General features: G+C 40.6%; 1 protein-coding gene across 1 annotated transcript in view; it reads left to right on the top strand.

Annotated features, from left to right (window-relative positions):
• Positions 1-21391, top strand: part of PAPPA (pappalysin 1) — a 304579-nt gene that overhangs the window by 236960 nt on the left and 46228 nt on the right. The window contains exons 11-15 of the mRNA XM_007521940.3: positions 4936-5049; positions 6055-6190; positions 8601-8814; positions 18760-18928; positions 20300-20483. Coding sequence (XP_007522002.2) covers positions 4936-5049; positions 6055-6190; positions 8601-8814; positions 18760-18928; positions 20300-20483 — 817 coding nt within the window. The remainder of the gene's footprint in view (positions 1-4935; positions 5050-6054; positions 6191-8600; positions 8815-18759; positions 18929-20299; positions 20484-21391) is intronic.

A 21391-nucleotide genomic window follows, 5' to 3' on the forward strand; every position in this document is an offset into this window, starting at 1 on the left:
ATGTCTTCTATCTGTGCTTTGGGCTCCAGTCTACCGCCCCCCATTTAAATGGCCACACAATGAGCAAACCTGAGCAGTGACCATAAAAGCAGGAGGATTCCAAGTGTTTGTTTTCCCTTTCTCCAGCAGCCTCTGCTTGCCTCCTCAGAAACATAGATGGTTTAAAGATCAACTGGGGCTTTGGGCAAAGGTTCAGTTGGCTTTGTGTGTTCCTCTCTGATCTGCTTCGACTGTCCCTGGTCAGGATCTCAGCCAGCCTGAAACAAACACAAAACTAAATAGGAAAACAGAAGAATAAAAAACAGCAGCATGTTCCTCTAAAACTCTGTCTAGTGCTGATAGAACTGTTGAGATAAGAGGAAATTGTATTTGAGCAATAAGAGGGCTTTGTTCATGCTGGAAACTTCTTTGTGAATGCTTCAGATGCAGAGATAATCCCCCCACACCCCCCACACCCCTATTCCCCACCAAAACTCCAGAGATATGTTCCACCACGCTCTGCTGGGGGACAGGCAGCTAAGAGCACTAGGGGAAAGAATTCCAAAATGATACATGTCGAATTGCTGGCCTAGATTTCAAATGCCATAGATAGTTTATGCAAAGTCTCGCACTGTTGTAAAATGTAACACAATCTACTGGCAGATCTGCCAAAACTTGGTCCAAGTCGTTTTTGAGAAAAATAAATAAACTTGAAAATGTCTTCCAGCCCATTAAAGTGGCTTTGTTTTCCCCATTGTCTCTTCAGCATTAGGCTTCTAGAGACTTGAATAAGTGAAATCATCTAATCCCCAGGCAAAGATGTGATTGATTTTTGGTCTCCTTAAGAAGTTACCTGGAGGGGGCCAGGCAGTGGCACACCTGGTTAAAAGCTCACATTACAATGTGCAAGGACCCAGGTTTAAGCCCCTGGTCCCCACCTGCAGGGGGAAAGCTCTGTAAGTGGTGAAAGAGTGTTGTAAACATCTGTCTCTCTCTCTTTCTATCTACCCCTCTCCTCTCAATTTCTCTGTCTCTATCTAGGAATAACTAACTAACTAAATAAATAAATAAAAAAGTAAATTACCTGGATATTTAGGAAACAGATACTCTATCTTTGATGTTTCCTCAAGGAGGGGTGAGAAGTTTAGCGATGAACAGGTTTAAGTCCCTTTTTATATTTTAAAGTAATGAAGCTCTTCTCTTAAATGAAACATAACAAGCCAACTTGATACATGAAAAAGATGACTGGATATGCTCAGTTTGAAAGAGTGTATCAAAAGCCAAATAAACCTTCCCACATCCCCCCAAGACTGGAACCTGCAAGGAACCATAGGATCCATAGATAGCACTCTGAAAATAGTTGACCTATTCCAACATCCAGTGTGACAGATACACTGAGTTCCAAAGAGGCAAAACAACTAGTCCACAACCACATACCAAGTTAGAAAAAACTCAAGCTGGAACCGGGTCTCCTTAACTCAAAGCCAGCTAATTATTGCAGTTTCTTGGGTCAAAGTGAGAGATTCTACAGAGTTGGTTAAGCAACTTATTTTTATTTATGTAAGATTTCAAGAATATATTGACAAAGGTGCTAGTATTGAAGGGAATTATGCATCTGCCTGTATTCGTTTTGCAACCTTCCTGTAAATAAAATGACAATGATGCAACTAAAAGTTTATTTGAATAAAAGTATGTTTTAATGATTGTATATCATAAATTCACCTTTGTGTTTTAATGTGGCTTTAATAAGTACTTTTCAGGTATCATTGTTGTATTATATTTCCATTCTGTATTCATCTAGGTAAGTTCTTGGGCAAGATATTGCCTTGCAATGTGATACTTAAGCATCATAATGTACTTGCCCACTTGTGTCTCTTTTCCTTTTTTTATTCAGTATGATTTTTTTCATGTGATTTCTCCATGAAGATGTCTATGAACTCATGAGTAGTACTATGTTTTGATTCACTAGGACCAAAACTGAACAAACAGGGTGTTAAATTATTATTATTATTATTATTATTATTATTATTATTAGTGCTGCTCAGCTCTGACTTTTGTTGGTTTGGATTATTGAACCTGAAACTTTAGTCTCGGACATGAAAGTCTTTTTGTATACCCATTATGCTAAGCCCCCTACTAGTATTAAATATTTATTTATAGTTTATCATTATTTTCATTTTTACCAAAGCACCTATCAGCTCTGGCTTATGGTGTTGGGGACTGAACATGGGATTTTTGATCCTCAGACATGAGAGTCTCTTTGCACACCATTATGCAAATATATATATATATTTTTAAACATTTATTTATTTATTCCCTTTTGTTGCCCTTGTTTTTTATTGTTGTAATTATTATTGTTGCCATTGTAGTTGGATAGGACAGAGAGAAATGGAGAGAAGAGGGGAAGATGGCAGGGGGAGAAAGAGAGACACCTGCAGATCTGCTTCACCGCCTGTAAAGTGACTTCCCTGCAGGTGGGGACATGGGGTCTTGAACTGGTATCCTTACATCATTTAATATTTATTTATTCCCTTTTGTTGCCCTTGTTTTTTATTGTTGTAGCTATTGTTGTTAGTGATCTCTTTGTTGGATAGGACAGAGAGAAATGGAGAGAGGAGGGGAAGACAGAGGGGGAGAGAAAGATAGACACCTGCAGACCTGATTCACCGCCTGTGAAGCGGCTCCCCTGCAGGTAGGGAGTCAGGGCTCAAACTGGGATCCTTGTGCTTTGCACCACCCATGCTTAACCCACTGCACTACTGGCCGATTCCTATATTTAAATATTTTTAGAATCATTACTAAGAGAATAGTCATGTTCTTTTGTTAGCTTATGCATATAGAATTATGCCATGTCAATATTATATGCATTCCTTCCCTAGCAGACAAACATAAAAATCCTTACCTGCTTCTTGCTACTATAGTTATGCTGAATGAATATTTGTATGCATTGTACTATGGTCCTTATATATGATTTTCTTCTTCCTTTCATGTTCTCTCTCTCTTCCCTTCTTACCTTCCTTTCTTTCCTTCCTCCTCTCTCTCTCTCTCTTTGCTTTTGCTTTCTTTTCTTCCTTTTTGGGGTTCATTTTGTAGGTGTATATTTACTTAGAATGGTTGAGGTTTGTTTCATACTTCTTTTTTTAAAATTTATTTTATTTATTTATTCCCTTTTGTTGCCCTTGTTGTTTTATTGTTGTAGTTATTATTGTTGTTGTCGTTGTTGGATAGGACAGAGAGAAATGGAGAGAGGAGGGGAAGACAGAGAGGAGGAGAGAAATATAGACACCTGCAGACCTGCTTCACCACCTGTGAAGCAACTCCCCTGCAGGTGGGGAGCCGGGGTTCAAACCGGGATCCTTATGCCAGTCCTTGTGCTTTGCGCCACCTGCGCTTAACCCGCTGCGCTACAGCCTGACTCCCTGTTTCATACTTCTTAAAAATAGCTTACAAAGTTCTCAGAGATCTCTAGGTTTGTTGTCAGATGAATATACTAAGAATTAAAAATATGAAATAACCCCAAATCAAGCAGGAAGTTTTGAGGGAGGGACCACATTAGATATCAGAGGAAATACATTAATTTGGGAAGCAATTCTATAAAAGGGTGACTATACTCAACAATTCAACTGTTTCTATCATTTTCTGCCATTTATTTAATTCTTTTTGCTACCAGGGTTATGGCTGGGTCTTGGTGCCCCACTCTGGAGTCACTGCTCCTGGCATCCATTTTCCCTGTTTTATTGGATAGTACAGAGAGAAAGTGAGAGGAAGGGGGAGATAAAGAGAGAGGGAGAGAGAAAAATAGACATCTGCAGACCTGCTTTGCAGCTTGTGAAATTCCCCCTTGTAGGGGAGTCAGGGGCCTTAACCCAGATCCCTGTATGGGTCCTTGCACTTAATATTATGTGTGTTTAACCCAGTGCACCAGTGCCTTGCTCCCCTTTTTTCAATTCTCTGTTCTATAGCTTATAGTTATGTATATATAATTGGATGAATATTTGTATACATTGTCTACTCTAAACTTCTCATCTCTCTCATCTACCACTTTACCACATACTCCTTGGCAAATAGTAGTTACTCAGTAAACACTATTTGAGAGAAAATGGCAGTGAATGAAATGGCATTTAGATATACAAGAAATTCCAGCTTTTGAAGAACTCTACTTACACATAAGTACATCACATTTCTTTTAACACCAATTGGCATATCTACCACTGGTAAAAGGAAAGAGGTGTTGGGCTTGGAGTTTATTGTCTTTTGGCCACAAGGGTTATCACTAGATAGTGTATTTTATTATATTAATATTATTAATAGTATTATTACTTTCACCAGAGTTATCATCACTGGGCCTGCATGATGAATCTGTTGCTCTTGGTGGGTTTTTTTGTTTGTTTGTTTAATTTACTTGATAGAACAGAGAAAAATTGACAGGAGAGGGGAAAATAGAGAGGGAGAGGGAAGGAGAGACTTCTGAAACACTTGCTTCAACACTCATGAAGCTTCCCCCTTGCAGGTGGGGATGGGGGCTTGAACCTGCTGTCTTTTGAATGATAACATAATCATTCAATGTGCTGTGTCACTGCCTGGCTCATAGCTCATTTTCTTTGGAAGGAGTAAATTTCTACACTAACATAGTCTATGATCTGTCATTAACTTAGATCTAAATACTTGTTCTATTTCTCCTCTATTCTTTCCAACTTAACTCAAATGTCAACTTCCTCAGGATTTGTCACCATAAGTCTACCAAAATATGCTGTTAATGTTTTTTTTTTCTCTATAACTGTTGTGGATACCCTTTTCCATTATAGCAAGTGAACTAGATTGCACTTTTGCCTGCCTACTCCTACTTCATCTTGTGTTACCACAAAGAAAATAAATGGACAGTAAAACATTGTTAGAATGAACTTAATGCAATCTCTTAAAGTCTCCAAAATACTTTTTTTCTTCCTTTGCTTCCAGACATGTCGAACCAAGGTGATAGATCTCACTGAAGGCATTTCCCAGCATGCCTGGTACCCCTGTACCATCAGCTACCCATATTCCCAGCTGGCTCAGACCACTTTCTGGATCCGGGTAAGACAAAGCTTTGAGAACCTCTGATACTCCAGCAGTGGCCCCCAGGAAGCATTGACTCCCATGACCCTTACTCAAGATCCTTTGTTTAACCACTGAGGGTGTTAATTGTAAGGACAAGGAACCAAACACTTAACAGTGGGGCACTTCCTGAAATTGAATCCCTTAATTACTCCTAAAATGCTTCAGCCACTGTTGTTTTGGCAAAGTTTGAATACCTTTTGTCCCCTACTCATTGTCCTAAGACTCTAAAAATTGTCTCCTCTTTCTTGAAGTCTGGAAGTCTTTACTGATACTCACAAGTGACTATTCTCTTCCTGCTGGTGATACACATGTTTGATCAACTGTTGGATAAGACCCTTGTCACTCAATATTATATAATTGTCTGTGGGTCCAGTTATGTGTTTCACTTAGCTATGGATTCAGTTTTCTGAGGATTGCAAATTTTATTGAAGTTTGAGTTGTGATTTGACCTACACTGAACTACACAGTCTACAGAAATCCAGAGGTCCGTGCTTTATTTTGCTTTGTTTCCTCTGCACCTACAAAATTTGTCTGTTAGAAGTCACAAATAATAATTTAGGCTGTTGGAAAAGTCATGAAGTATTTTTTCTATGCAAATAAAAAATGTTATGACTTTTCTGACAACCCAGTACTAGTACTAGTAGTAGTAGTTGTTGTTATTGTTGTAGTGTGTGACTGATTACCTAGTTTATCTCAGATACTGCAGTGTCACTATTTTACTGGAACCTCACAGTTACCTTGTGATGTAGCTATTGATTCAATCCACCATTCAGAAGTGATGAAACTTAGGCCTAGTGGCACAGCAAGCTGCTCAACATCACACAGCTTGGAAGTTGCTGAGCCAACTTGGAATGAGGGTTCTGACTTTAGAACCTGTTGCCGAACTTGTCTCTGCCCAGTTTCTGAAAATGGAACATTGTCTTGGAAGTCCCATGCTATGATCGAGTGCATGAGTGACCTCCGATGTCTTGTGCATTCCAGGCATACTTTTCACAGCCCATGGTTGCTGCAGCTGTCATTGTGCACCTGGTGACAGATGGAACTTATTATGGGGACCAAAAGCAGGAGACCATCAGTGTACAACTGCTTGACACCAGAGATCATACCCATGATCTAGGTGAGCACTTCTGCCATGAGTGTTTGTGACAGTTAAGTGAGAATGTGTCCTTCCACCCTTTTCCTATTTCTCTCTTCTGTATCTGGCATCCTGGTTCTCAAATCAGGATGTGTCTGTGTCATTTAAGGCTGGCAGGTCTAGCGATAAGGGGTCAGTGTCAAGTCTTCACTTCTGCCAGAGACCGCTAACCTTAGACATCTCATGTATTTTTATCAAAGGAATCTGGGAAAGTCTAAGCAGTGAGTATTTTCCCATTATAGGCATTAGCTCCTCAGATTCAAAGGGAGGAATTGAACAACTCTGAGCCACATGGCAAGAGGGTAGAGTAGCCAGGGTTTTGTAGTCATGTATAGCCTGGTGCTCCACATTCGTTAACCAGAGGTCCTTTAAATTTCATAAAGCAGTAGGAGTATGACAGACACAAACTCCAGAGTCCCCTGTGGGAGTAAGAGTATGGAAGTATTAGTTTCAGGAGTAAGAAGAAGGAGTCAGGACCTAGCTACTTCTTGAGAAGCTCCCATAGGACTAGGATAAGGGGATGGACAAGGACCAGAGCTTCCATCTGGACTGTTCTGCATGCTCACAAGAGCACTGCTCACATCATTCAGTCACTTTGAAAATAAAGGCTGTTTTTTTTTTTTTTCTCTTTGGAGTCAAGGTTGTGCAAATATATGATTCCACTGTTCCCAGGCTGATTCATTCAGAAAGAGCAAGAGGGGTGGAGAAATACCATCGTACTGGAGCTCCCTGTGAGTTGTGCCATTCTCATGTGATGCCAAGGGCTCAAACCTGAGTACTGCCCAAAGCAAAGTATGCACCCTACCAGATGAACTATCTCTCAGCTTAACAGGGACACTTTAACTTTCCATACATCACCTCAGAGCTCCACTTTCCTCTTTTGCACAACGGAGCAATAATATACTTTATAGTCACACATTAAACTGACTGAGATATTACTTGAGACTACTGTGACTGTAACTGTTACAATATTAGCTCTAAAGAAGTCTTGTCACCCTTTTACATTTCTGATGTGCCCCTGGGCAGCCCTATTGGGTGTGGGGAATTTTAGGCCAGCACTGAAGTCCAAGTTACCAAGTTATGCAAGCTACATAACATTGAGTTCATTTTAAAGAGGTGAAAGAAGCAAGCAGGGATCATTCTGGAGTGAAGCCAAAGCCTTGGGGGAGCTTGGAGGGAGGGTGCTTTGCTTTTTATGTCTACTTATTTAGTTCATTTTCAAGGCAAAGGGGAACATATTAATAAGGAAGAGAAAGAAACCCCCTCTGGACTTATCTGGATTCCTGGAAATTTTCCCTAAGTGAGAAGTAAATATTTTCATATCCACCCTGGTGTTGCAGAAGTCTCTGAGGAGAGGTCTTTCTGTGGAATGGGGACATGTTAGATTCTGCAGAAACTCCTTAGGTCCTGCTACCTGTGCCTGTACATTTCTTTGGCCCTTGGTGTTAGCATCCTGGTACCACCCGTGAAGGCTGGATCACAGAAGTGAGGATGCTGGGATTGGAGCCTTAAGCTTCCACTAGGGGCAATTATCCCACCATAATTGGCCTGCCATGGCATGGTTAGGATTCTCCCACTATTCAGATGCAGAAACTGAGTGTGAGGGGCATGTGAAAGTCACCGCATTAGGAAGCGACTAAATCAAGTTGTCAGCAGAGATCCAACTTCAACCAAAGCCAACTTCCAAGCCCCCAAGTCCATCTGACCCTGCCTTTCCCTTTGCTGTACTTTTCTCCTTGCCATTTCCTTTTCCTCTTGAAGCTCAGGCCTCTGCTTTCTATATTAGAGGGATCTGGACATTTTTGAATGAGGCAATCAAATTTGGCCTCACATGAACTTAATAATCTCTTCTTTGCCTTCTGAAAAGCTGGTTGCTGCTCTTGCCTCTCAATATTTGGGCATGTTTTGCACCATAAGCACAGCGCCCAGACTCAGAATACTAAAGAGGGCAGGCATTTGGCCACAAGGAAAATCCTACTGTTGTGAATTAGTTCCATCCTCTTTCTGACTGCTCATCAGGAAGGCAGCCTGCAGACAAGCAACTCATACTTTCAAGCTGTAATGCAATGGGGGAGGGAGGTGAGAACCAGTGATGCTTGGCCAGGGGTGGCCATTGGGTTGGGGGTGGGGTGGGGAGGAGGGTTATGGGTACTAGGTGAATGGAAAGCAGTGAGGGGGGTGGTGGGTAAGGGGATTGGGAAGATTTGGAACCAAGAGAAAAAAGCAGACAAAGAAACTTTCAATCAAACTTGAAATCCTCACTGGCCACCCAATGGTGCCTTTGTGCAGTGACATGAAAGGGTCTGGGGGCTTCATGAGGGGCCCATGGGGGAGGGCGTGACTGGCCTTGAGTAATGAGCCTGGCCCCTTGGCCCTCTGTCTCCCCTGACAGGCTTCCATGTCTTGAGCTGCAGAAACAATCCTCTGATTATCCCTGTGGTCCATGACCTCAGCCAGCCCTTCTACCACAGCCAGGCGGTACGTGTGAGCTTCACTTCACCCCTGGTCGCCATCTCGGGGGTGGCCCTCCGCTCCTTCGACAACTTTGACCCTGTCACCCTGAGCAGCTGCCAGAGAGGGGAGACCTACAGCTCTGCTGAGCGGAGGTAAGGGACTCTGAGTCTGCATGCACTGGGCTGTTCTGTACCCAAGTGGAGATGGAGCAATTTTAGAATTGGGTAGCCTTGTGTGTTGCTTTAAAGTGTGTGTATCTCTCTTCTCTGGCTTTGGGTTCTGGTTGACTCTGTCTTTGGGCCCTGGAGACTCACACAGCTCTTGGTTCCTAGGATTATAGGAAGAAAGAGAAATATGTTGTGCTGTTAGAACCATCCTTACTTGGCTTGCAATCCCAGAGCTGGCAGTGACATACAGGGTGACCCTGGGTGTATCACTGGCATTCTCTGAGTCTCAGGATTCTCATTAAAAAAAAAAGTATGCATTAATTCTCATAAGCTTTGAAACTGTGGAATATTCTGTACCACCAGTAACAAATGCAGGAGCCTTAAGTTCTACATGTGGAGGTATGAAGTGTGTCTAGTGTTGGCGTAATCACTGGTCTGTGTATATTTTTGTTATGAGTGAAATCTCTATGTCATGACTTTGACCTGAGAGTACCCCAATAATCCAAGAGTCTGTCTTTGAACCGTATCACATCATCCTAATGTGCTTTTGACATCGGTGACTACATCTCCTCTAGAACTGAGAGTAAATAGTGTTTGCTAGAAAGAATATGTACTATGGTGACATTTTTACCTGGGTTTGAGTCTGTCCCTTCTTGAACATGTGATTTTGGACAAGTCACTTCATTTATTTGACTCTCCCTTTCTATTTTGAAGTTGTTGTTGTTTTTGGTTGAGCACCACTCAACTCTGGGTAGTGGCAGTGCCAGTGATTGAACCTGGGGCCAGTCATATCTAACTCTTGTGAACTATTGTATTATTTCTCTGGTCCTCTTTTTTCTACTTTGGAATAAACCAATGATAATTCTCATTTCATAGGGTGATCATGAGGGTTAAATATATCTTGTGGGTACAAGTGCTTTTACAAACTATTAACATGCCATGTAAAGACAATATACTAAAAAAGAATATCACTGCTTTCTATAGAAGATTGGCACTTTCTTGTACAGAATTATGTATAATATTTTTAGAGTTAGAATTGGGAAAAGTGTCAGAGACTACAGAGTTCATCCAACATGTTCATACATCCAGCTTATCCTCTAGAATTCCAGCATCACAGATGGAGAAGCACTGATGCAGTCACACAGCTTCTTTCAAACTTGTTTAATGAGACTCCAAAGGGAAAAGAGTAGGTTGTAAACTCAGTGGTCTCCTCCAGGAGACCCTCTGTATGGCTATTTATTCCTGTCATGTGTACCTGGGAGCAAGGAGAGGAAGAGGAAAACCCACCAGCCTTTCCCACACCCCTGCTACCACAGAGAACACAAAAGGTGGTTGCAAAACCCCCATTGTTTTGTGCCCACTGCCTCTAGCTTCTGTTGTGCAAAGTCTGTTGCAATTATTTGGAGGCGAAAGAGCTCCTTAAATATCATTCATTGTTATATTTCACCCAAAGAGGGCCTTTTTATCCTTGACTCTTCAGAATATAAAAATAAGTTAATTCTCAAAACCTAGGGAGACAATGTCTCAATGTCTATGGAAAATGTAAATCCATCAGACTTTTTGCTGAAATGTCTTCCCATTCTTAATGACCCACCAAGACCGTCCCCGAATTGACTGAGGCCAGCTCTGACTTCTTTGAATTATTTAGTTAATGGTTCTTTGCCTAAAGTAACACCATCAGAAGTGCTTAGCTTCAGAAAACAAATCAATTGATAAGTATTTGCTGAATTCTTGGAATTGTTGCATAACCATGAACATCTCTTTGGGCTTCCATTTTCTATTTACAGAATGATGAACAGGGGGTATTCTATGTGATTCTTTCCAATTCTGATACTATGATACTTTTCTCCCAAGAGAGAAGAGGAATGGACCAGCATTTGTTATTTCAGTATCTTATTTCTTTAGCTTACCTGCACTGTGAAATAAGGACAGAGACACTGAGTCAAGACCGTTCAGATGGTGGGAGGCAAAATCTTTGTCTGTTCCTAAAAATTATGCTCTGTCCACCAGAGCCAGGTACAGGGAGGAAGGAGAGAAGGAAGGTGTCTCAATTACCCCCATTTAAGCCAGTGGAATTAATGAAAATTATGAAGACACAGTCCTAAGGGCAGACTTAGCCTTGAACTTGGACAGGTCTTAGGCAGGTTGAATTCTCAGGACTGAAGCTTGATGGGCTTAGGAGCCTCTTGATGCCCCAGGGAAGAACAGTAGATATCCCTTGGGTGGGGTTTTTCCAGATAGGCAGAAATGAGTAAATGCATTAAAACAAACAAACAAGCAAATAGGGAAGAAACAAGCAAATAGGGAAGAAAAGGAAAAAAATAAGCAGCAACTGTAAGCAAAAAAAAAACAAGAAAAAAGGGGCCAGGTGGTGGCTTACACCTGGTTGAGTGCACATGTTACAATGTGAAAGGACTCAGGTTCGAGTCCTTGATCTCCACCTGCAGGGGGAAAGCTTCAGGAATGGTGAAGCAGGGTTCCAGGTGTCTTTCTGTCTCTTTTCCTCTCTATCCAACCCTTCCCTCTTGATTTCTGGTTGTCTCTATCCAATAAATAAATAAAGATAATAAAAAAAGATTTTAAAAAGGAAAAAGGCCACATTTTTATATATTGATTTTATTTTTCTAAATATATATATATATATATATATATATATATATATATATAGAGAGAGAGAGAGAGAGAGAGAGAGAGGGAGAGAGAGATTCAAAGAGACAGACCAGAGCACTGCTCTGGTTAATGGTGGTGCTGGGAATTGAGCCTGCCATGCCCCAGGCATGAGAATCTTTTGCGTAACCACTGTGTTATTTCACCAGCCCATCTTTCTTTATTCTCAGAAACCAAGGAAAAAAAAAAAAACATCACTTTTTATAACACAAGTCTCAGCTGACTATAGTAGACACAGACCACATTATTTTTCGAACTTTCTCAGGTAGTGAAGGAGGCTGTTGATCCCCTCCCCTTCCCACCCACACTGCCCTGCCCCCTAACTCTCACTCCCTTATTATTATCTTCTTGGTTTTTTTTTCTTCCCTCCCCTTCTTGTCCTCTATCTTCTCCCCAACCTTGCCCACCTCTCCTGCCTCTCTCAGCCCCTGTCATCCCCTTCACTTGTCTCTTTTCCTGAGAGCAGCATGGTATCTAGTGAGCTGTCCTGGGAGAAGCATCACTATAGCAAAATCAATTCAGGCAGTGTACTCTGACCTAGATTCAGGAGTCTCAGGTCCCTGTGCAAGACTTGGAATAAATTCAGACAGCCAAGAACACAGGGTCAAGTTTCACATGAGAGGTCCAGTTGTGGAATTTTTGCCAAATGACTACCCCACACCAAGTTGAAGGTGGGGGAAGGAAGGTGGAGAAATACTGAGAGATGCTGTTCTTGGTAGAGTTAAGAAATATCTTCAATAAGAAAAAAAAAAGTCACAGATTAAGACCTATTGTGTCTAACATACCTACTTTCTCATATGTCTTTTAAAATATTAATTATTAATGAATTGATGGTTTACAGGAGTATACAATTGTAGGGGTACAGCTGTAGGACCACCAAAGTTCTGATTCCACCCCCCATCTGATAACTCCTGATAACCACCACAGTTTTCTGCAAAGTTTTAGAGACAGTTTGGCTACTTCCTTTTATAGCAAGTTTCTATATTTCTCTTCTCTGAAATTTCACAGATGAGCACAATCTTCTTATGTTGATTTCACTTCTTTATTTAATTCACTAAACATAACCACCTCCAGTTCCATCTATTGTGCCCCAAAGGACACAATATAAATTTTTTATTTCAGAGTAGTATTCCATTGAGAATATATGTCATGACTTCTTTAGTTAGTCATCTGTTGATAGGCATTTAGGTTTCTTCCACTCATTGGCTATTGCAAATAATGCAGTAGTGAACTTAGGATACATACATCCCTTTGAATTAGTGTTTTTTTTTAAATTCCTTTTGATGTTTTTAAAAAAAATTTCTTTTGAATGTATGAAATTGCTGGATAATAAGTTATTTCCATTTTTATTTAAGGACTTTCCATACTGTTTTCCATAATGTCCTAAGCAGAGAGCCTTCTGTTCTTCTTTCATTTCAGTTTCATTCCATTTCTTTCTTTCTCAGTCCTTCCCTTCTTCTTTTCTTCTCATTTTCTTTTTTATTTTTATTATCTTTATCTCCTGGATAGAGAGAGTCAGAAATTGATAGGGTAGGAGAAGATAGAGAGGGAGTGAGAAAGAGAGACACCTGCAGCACTGCTTTACCACTTGTAAAGCTTTTCCCATGCAGGTGGGGACTGGAGGTTTGAACCCAGGTATTTGCACACTATAACATGTGCACTCAACCAGGTGTGCCACCTCCCAGCCCCCTTCCTGTTTTCTTTCTTTCTCCCTGCCTCTCTCCTTTCCTTCTTTGTGGTCCTTACTTCTTTTCCCCTACCACAGACACCATGCAGTTTCTTCAAAGAGAGGCAATTTTTATCAGAGATCTAACTTTTCAAAAGTCAGTTTTAGGGAAAAGTAGATCCTTCATGTAATTAGTTACCTCCTTACATCCAAGGAGGACTTGGTCTGGAAAGAGGTCCTTAAGACTGAAGCCAAGGATACATAGAATCTTGTATTCTAGTCCAGGTTAGGATACTTTCAATGATGATGGTGATGATGATGAGGAGGAGGAGGAGGAGGAGGAAGAGGAGGAGGAAAAAGAGGAAGAAGAAGAAGGAGAAGAATAAGGAGAAGAAAGATTGTGGAGGCCAGAATAAAGTATTTCATGGGCTACAGATTGCTGCACACAAGCTCATTCAGCCTCCTCAGCCCACAGAGAAAATAGCACCACTTAGAACATGTGTTGGGAAATTTTTGAGATTTACCTGGGAGTTGGACAAGGAAACTAATGAGAGAATGCTTAGTCTTTAACCCCAGAGACATGTATCAGGGTTTTAAAGGCAAATTGGAAACTATTTCCTGGAATAGTGCCTCACAGAATGTCCTTTGATGCTTGGATTATATTTCTTAAATTCCAGAGAACCCCGCCCCCCAGTCCCCACTGCCCTACCTCCTTTGTTTTCATTCTATGTTGAATGAGCCTCAACATAGATGTGTCTTCACTAGATGGATACCTCTTGACTTTTTTCCAAAATCATTTACAACGGACCTCTCAGCAGTTAATGAGCGTCTTTGGGTTTCCTTACTTTTCTTAGTATTTGTGATTATGAGATTATTTTTTATTTCTCAAACCAAGAGATTTTGAAATCATGTCTTTCTTTTGTTTTATCCTCACAACACTGTGATTCCCTGAAACCTGGAAAAGGTTCTCAGAAATTCTCAAGCTCAACATCCTTATTCAAGGATGGGGGTCTTAAGTCTAGGCAAAGAGATATGTTTCCTAAAGTCACACAGCAAATCAGAGGAGGGATCAGAATTTGAATTTGGTTCTCAGAACTTCTGAACTAAAGTTCTGTCCTCTTTATCAAGATTGCTATTCCTTGAACCAGATTAAGCTACAGATAACAATGTTAAATCCTCCTTAGTTATCTTCCTTAAATCACTATCTAGATTTGACTGTCAGATATGTTCATAATAAAAAAAAAACAGGATTATTTATCCTCCTAAAGACCTGTAAATGTCAGGCAGGGGAGACAACAAAATAGTTATGAAAAAAATCTCATGTCTGAGGCTCAGAGGTCCCAGGTTCAATCCCTAGCACCATATGCCAGAGCTGAACAGTTCTCTGGTCTCTGTATCCTTATATTTTTTCCCTCCTTTTCCCTGTATCTTTCTCCATATTATCTCTATCTTTATAAAAAAAAATAGAGTAAATAAAAATTTTAAAAACATATTTATGACCTATTCTAGGGATGTAGCACCTGTAAATATTTGGACAGGTCAGGTCCTCAGCTCTATGTAGACACCTTGGGATGGAGTTGCTATTTGGTCAAGTGTATGCACTCTACTAGGTTCCCCCATTCAGCTTCTCTTGCTGTCAGATCATCTCAGCCCTGCAGTTTACTGACATTGCATGTTAGTTCTGCAAAACCTCACCCCTATCCCACTACAACAGAATTTGAGAGCAGAGGGACTTTTTAGGGGTTCTTCCTATGGTGCCTCATTTCTGAGTAGAAGAAATTAATTATCTCATTCTAACTCTCTCACAGGCTCACTTTCCAATTTTTCTGTAGCATTTGTGTCCAAAGCATCTCCTCCTAGTGCTGAACATGCTGTCTCCATCTAAGAAACCCAAAATGATTTTAAAACAGCATGCCTGTTATTCTCTCCACTTCCCCATATCATAATTGCAGCTAAGTAGCAGGTCACAGAAGCTGAACTCAAAGTCAAAGGAACAGAACCAGGAGGGAGGCCTCACCAACCCATAACTTCTGTCTCAAACAGGACTCAATGCAAGGTCTCTGTTAGGCAGGATTTGGGTCCATTTCAACTGGTCATGTAAGGCAGGAATTGGGGGGTTGTTTGACAGATCACTAAAGATCTTCTTCTTTGTGCAACTTGAGTCTTTTAAGTACATAAACTATATGTATGTGAAGAGAGAGATAGAGAAGGAGAGAGAGAGAGAGAATGATTTCCCTATGTCTGTATACACTAAATAAATACAATGTTGTGGTCCGGGAGGTGGCACAGTGGATAAAGCACTGGATTCTTGACCATGAGGTCCCAAGTTCAATCCCCGGCAGAACATGTACCAGAGTGATATCTGGTTCTTTCTCTCCCTCCTATCTTTCTAGTGAATAAATAAATTCTTTATAAATAAATAAATACAATGTTTAAAAAGTATCTATATTTATTTCTCATTAGTCATGTTCTTATTTTATGAGAAGTGTCTCCCTTTCCTCAATATTTTTATTGACCATCCATCCTTGGTATTAAATCTTTCTCTTTTTTTTTTTCCCATGAAACTGAAGTCTTTTGCATTGTTTTCTTTGTTTTGATTTTCTGTTTGTGTATTTCAGAAATGACAGGGCTGTGTCAGGGAGCTATTTGGGAGCTGGAGCAGTGTTTATCATTTCTGGACAATGTGTTCACACAGCCCTTTCCAACTAACATGAAAGCAAAGGAAAGAGAAGGGCAGACAGACATCCACATTGGAATTATGTCCAACTTGAGTGCCATTGGATAAGCAACTGAAAACATTGCTAGTGTCAGTTTCATTTTCTTGAAAATTGGAATAATAATACTATCTCAGAGATCCATCCCACAGATAAGATAACGTAGGTAAAATCCAGAAGTCAACACTTTTCATGCTTTTCTCCTAGTTTCTAACTTCTAAGCCAGGTGCTGACAAATGTATTAAGAAAGAAAGGGTCTCTCTCTCTCTCTCTCTCTTTCCCAATACATGTTCCAGAAGATGCTAGTTCTAAGAAATGAGAAATAGATAAGAAATAATAAACACCAAAGTGTTTCTTAGGTAAGGTTATCAGAGTGTAAAATTTGTATTTGACCGCTCACGAAAATGCATTATATACAGTTAAAATAGTTAAGGTTCTGAGAATTTCTATAATAAAGAATGCTGATTGGCCTCATTAATGCAGTGTTAATCTGCTCCTCTGAGGATAGAATCTGTTCCGGTAATTTCCTATGAGCAGGGAACATATACCTTCTATTGCAGAAAGAAGACAGAGGAGAGAAACAATCTGCTTTTGATACTTCATAGTTTCCCAAAGTGTTTCTTAGACACTAGTGTTTCAGTTCTTCAAACACACTGAATTTCTACGAAGGCCTCTGCACATGCTCTCTCTTCTTCCTAGGTTTCCCTGTGTCCCAAATACTTTTGCAGTTAACATTGTCCTTTTTCATCTAGGCCTTAGTCGAAGTGTCTTCTCATGTCCAGTGAATGCTCTATACATGTTGTCCTTTCTCCCCAACTGTCACCCTATAATTTTTACCTCATTTTAGTATCCTAACATGCACATATATGCATGCACATATCATTATCTGAAATAGATTTCTTCATTTTCTTTGGTACATGTTTTCCCTTCTTAGATACACTGGGTAACAGGAACCATGTTTCTCCCCCTGTCCCTTCTAGAAATATGACTCCAATAAATAGGGCAATATCTGATTTGATGAGAGCCCTCTAGACAAAGTATGTTGAATAGATCGGTTATGCTATCTATCTTCACTTTACAGATGAGGAGGCTTGGGTATTACATAACTTTTCATGGTTCAACAAGTGATAAATTACTAAAATGGACCTGAACCCCAGACTTGTCCAATTACTAAACACTGTGTTCTTTCCACTCTATGTAATCAAGTTTTTCAGCTCATTTTTTTCCCTATTAAGAACATTAATGTGCACAGAATGGGGGGGGGGTCATGATTTTCACCCATTTTTGGCTTCATAGCTTGGAATTCCTGTCTCTCAAAAGTGATTCCAAAGACCCTTGCTTTGATCTTCATCAAATGGGAACACTCCTCATCCCACCCAAGTTTTTTTGTTATTATAATCTTCATTTTTTATTTGAGAGAGACAGAAATCAAGAGGAAGGGGGTGATAGAGAGGGAGAGAGACAGAGAGACACCTGTAGCAACACTTCACTACTTGCAAAGCTTTCCCTCCGCAGGTGTGGACCAAAGGCTTGAACCCAGGACCTTGTGCATTGTAACATGTGCATTCAACCAGGTATACTACCACTCAGTCCCCAAATAAGGATTTTTTTCTTATAATGATGGAAGTTCTAATGCAGGTGTGGAATAAGGTTAACAAGGGCTTTGGGGTTACACATCTGGGTAGGAACTTAAATAAATAACTTACTCTCAATTTTTTTTTCCAACTGTAAAATGAGTAACACTTAGCTCAGAAGGATGAGGTGAACTTATGTATATAAGGAGTCCATGAGAAGTCACTAATGTTGCTGAATGTTACTCTGTGTATGTACAATATATGGAGAAAGTTCACCTAAGCACAGAAATGATTCATTGATTTTTGTCTGTGATCTTAAGGGTTAGCACACATTCCTGAAGGTAGTGAGCACACAACACCTGAGCTTTCAGTGGAAACATAATGCAATAGGCATAGGGATGAATGGCAACAACTGTAGAGAGGGGGTGTTCATCTGAAGACAGAAGAGAAAGCTCCATGTGGAAATTCACATGTCACTCAAATTTACAGAATGGGTAGAAATCAAATTGGCAGAAACGCTGGAACAGCAGCTGCAGCAAGCTTCAAGGCACCATCTTTTTTCCTAAATTTTTTAAAAAATATTTTCCCTTTTGTTGCCCTTGGTTTTTTTATTGTTGTTGTAGTTATTATTGTTATTGATGTCATTGTTAGATAGGTCAGAGAGAAATGGAAAGAGGAGGGGAAGACAGAGAGGGGGAAAGAAAGATAGACACCTGCAGACCTGCTTCACCGCCTGTAAAGCGACTACCCTGAAGGTGGGAAGCCTTGGACTCGAACTGGGATATGCCAGTCCTTGCGCTTCGCGCCACGTGCGTTTAACCCTCTGTGCTACTGCTCAACTCCCAAGGCGCCGCCTTTGTATATTTGCTAAGAATCCATAAATTACAGTTTGGAAAAGACCTTTGCATTCAATACCTCAGTACTGTCTCATATGAAACCTCTTGTTGGCTGAATTATGTGAATACACTGTAACTCAAGTTTGAGATGCCCAGAGTTATGCAGCTTCTATGTAATAGTGCATAGCTTTATATATACAGTTTTCATGGGGAAAGTAACATTCTGCCAGGTTGAAAGCATTATCACACAGAAAACTTTCAGCACCAGGTTCTATACCCTGGTGGGTCATTTTTCATAGCATGTACTCTGACTAGTAAACTTGACAAACTTGTATAGGTAGTCCTTTTTCATCTTCTCAGCCTCTGTCTCCTTAAATGTTGGAGGAGAATGCCATGAGTCCCTGTTTTCCAGAAGGAGCACATTGGCCCTGCAGAAAAGTTCTCTCTGATAATCATCTTTCTTCTTTCTCTAGCTGTGTGCACTTTGCATGCGAAGCCACGGACTGCCCTGAGTTGATTGTGGAGAATGCATTTCTAAATTGTTCCAGCAGTGACCGCTACCATGGTGCCCAGTGTACTGTCAGCTGCAGGACAGGCTATGTGCTCCAAATTCAGCGGGATGATGAGCTAATCAAGAGCAAGGTGTGTGCAGGTGTTGGACTCAGAGTCCCTCTACAGCCCACAGAACCTGAACTAGTGTTGCACTTACTCTTTGTGGAGTCCCCAGAACTGAAAAATGGTGTTTCTCATACAGTAGATGCTCAGTAGATACATGTAGATTAAATGAATGTGAAAGCCTGGAATTTCTGAGACTTGTGTCAGAGATTTTGTGTAGACTGAAATTTGGAAACACCATGGACTAAGCATCTGAGAATAAAAGCTTTGTAGTCATAATTCTACAATAATGGAATGGATTGCTTTAGGTAGAGGTGAATCTTCTGTCAGTGCCCATTCATTTGTTTTTTCAGTCACAAAATCATCTGTTCACTAGAGATTAGTGGCTATACTAAGTGCCAGAGGAAAATAAGTACTGGGATAAAACTGGTCCAAATTCCTCTTTCATGGCTCAGATCACAGAGTACAAACACCTAAGCTCCCCCATGATGTCCTTTATGTTACGCAGTAAAATATGTTCCTATAGAACCAAGAAATGTGAAGGTAAGTAAGCAGTCCCTCTCCAAGGTCTTAAGTTCTAAGAGCTATTCATAAAAGAAGTCATGACTGGAGGGTCTCACAATTATCAATCCAATGGAAATAATGACCCCGGAGAGGCTACGGATAGCAACTAAGAGCATAGCCTTTGGGTTCAGCTCCTATTTATCCTTTTCTAGCTATGTACCTTGGGGGTGATGATATATTGTCTTTGAACCCCAGTTCTTGCATTTGTAAAATGGGTGCTGAAATACCTAATCTTACCATCTGGGGGGTCGTTAAAACCACCTTCTGTACCCCATAAAGAATTCTGGTCCAGGAACTTGGGCGGTAGTGCAGTGAGTTAAGGGCAGGTGACACAAAGCACAAGGACCCGCATAAGGATCCCGGTTTGAGCCCCTGGCACCCCACTTGCAGGGAAGTCGCTTCACAGGTGGTGAAGTAGGTCTGCAGGTTTCTATATTTCTTTCGCCCTCTCTGTCTTCCCCTCCTCTCTCCATTTCTCTCTGTCTTATCCAACAGTGACCACATCAATAACAACAATAATAACTACCCAAAAAGAGGACAACAAAAGGGAATAAATAAAATATAAATAAAAAATAAATAAATAAGAATTTTGGTCCATACTCCCAGAGGGAGAAAGAATAGGGGAGCTTCCAATGGAGGGGATAGGACATGGTACAAACTTATTTATCCTTATTAAATCACTAATAATAAGTTGTTTAAAGTAAACTAATATTAAACATTATGCATTAGTAGTACCCATATAATACAATGAATAATAGATTTGGAAAGAACAGTATTTCCTACACATTGAGCCTTCATCTGCCATTCCTCACTGTGTCTACCTCTGCATTGCAGACAGGATCCAGCGTCATGGTGACCTGCATGGAGGGCAAGTGGAATAAGCAGGTGGTGTGTGAACCAGTAGATTGTGGCATCCCAGATCAGCATCATGTCTATGCTGCCTCTTTCTCCTGTCTCCAAGGCACCACTTTTGGAAGCAAGTGTTCCTTCCAGTGCCGACACCCAGCACAACTGAAAGGTATCCAGGCCCCTTCGGCTTTCCTCAACTTGCTTCCTCTATGGGAAGCCCAGAAATCGCTTTCAGGCCCTCACTCTGAGTTTCAGACATCAAGGGCTAAACCAGGTTTTACCTGTGCTTCCAATTTATTTCCACTAATTGTCTTTATGCAAATCACCCTGCTGTTCAGTTAAGGAAAAAGGTAGAGTGTGGATAAGTATGACAATGAAATCTCTCCCAATGTTTTGAAATTTTGTAAAAAGAAGGGAAAGAAAGGAAGAGATTGAAGACTGGGGGTGGGGAGGTTTAAGAAAAATATTATAACAAAATAACATTTAGAACTGATGTAGCTAGCTCACTGGATATGAGATAAATACAATTATTACTGCTTTCACAGAGAAAGTGAAAAAACAGAGTTTAAAAAATTTTTCAGGGGTCAGGCTGTAGCGCAGCAGGTTACAAACACTTGGCTTAGTGGCAAAGCACAAGGACAAGCGTAAGGATCCTGGTTCAAGCCCCGGCTCCCCACTTGCCTGGGAGTCGCTTCACAAGCAACTGAAGCAGGTGAAGCAGGTATGCAGGTGTCTTATCTTTCTCTCCCCCTCTCTGTATTCCCCTTCTCTCTCCATTTCTCTCTGTCCTATCCAACAACGATGACATCAGTAATGACAACAATAAAACAACTGGGGCAACAAAAAAGGAAAATAAATAAATAAAATAAATATTTAAAAAAATTCTATAGGATCACACTGTGGTGTGAGATCTTCATCAAAGCTTAGTTTGCTTTTCTTGAATGATTAAAAGATTAAGAGGCTGACCTGGGTGTCTTCGAATATCAGGACTAGAAAAACTCTGAGAGCTCATCAAGAAAAAACTGAAAGGTTGAAGAGATAACTCATCAAGTAGCAAGCATACTTTGCCATGAATAC

Source organism: Erinaceus europaeus, chromosome 10 (genome assembly GCF_950295315.1).
Source record: "Erinaceus europaeus chromosome 10, mEriEur2.1, whole genome shotgun sequence".
In the NCBI taxonomy this organism is placed as follows: Eukaryota; Metazoa; Chordata; class Mammalia; order Eulipotyphla; family Erinaceidae; genus Erinaceus; species Erinaceus europaeus.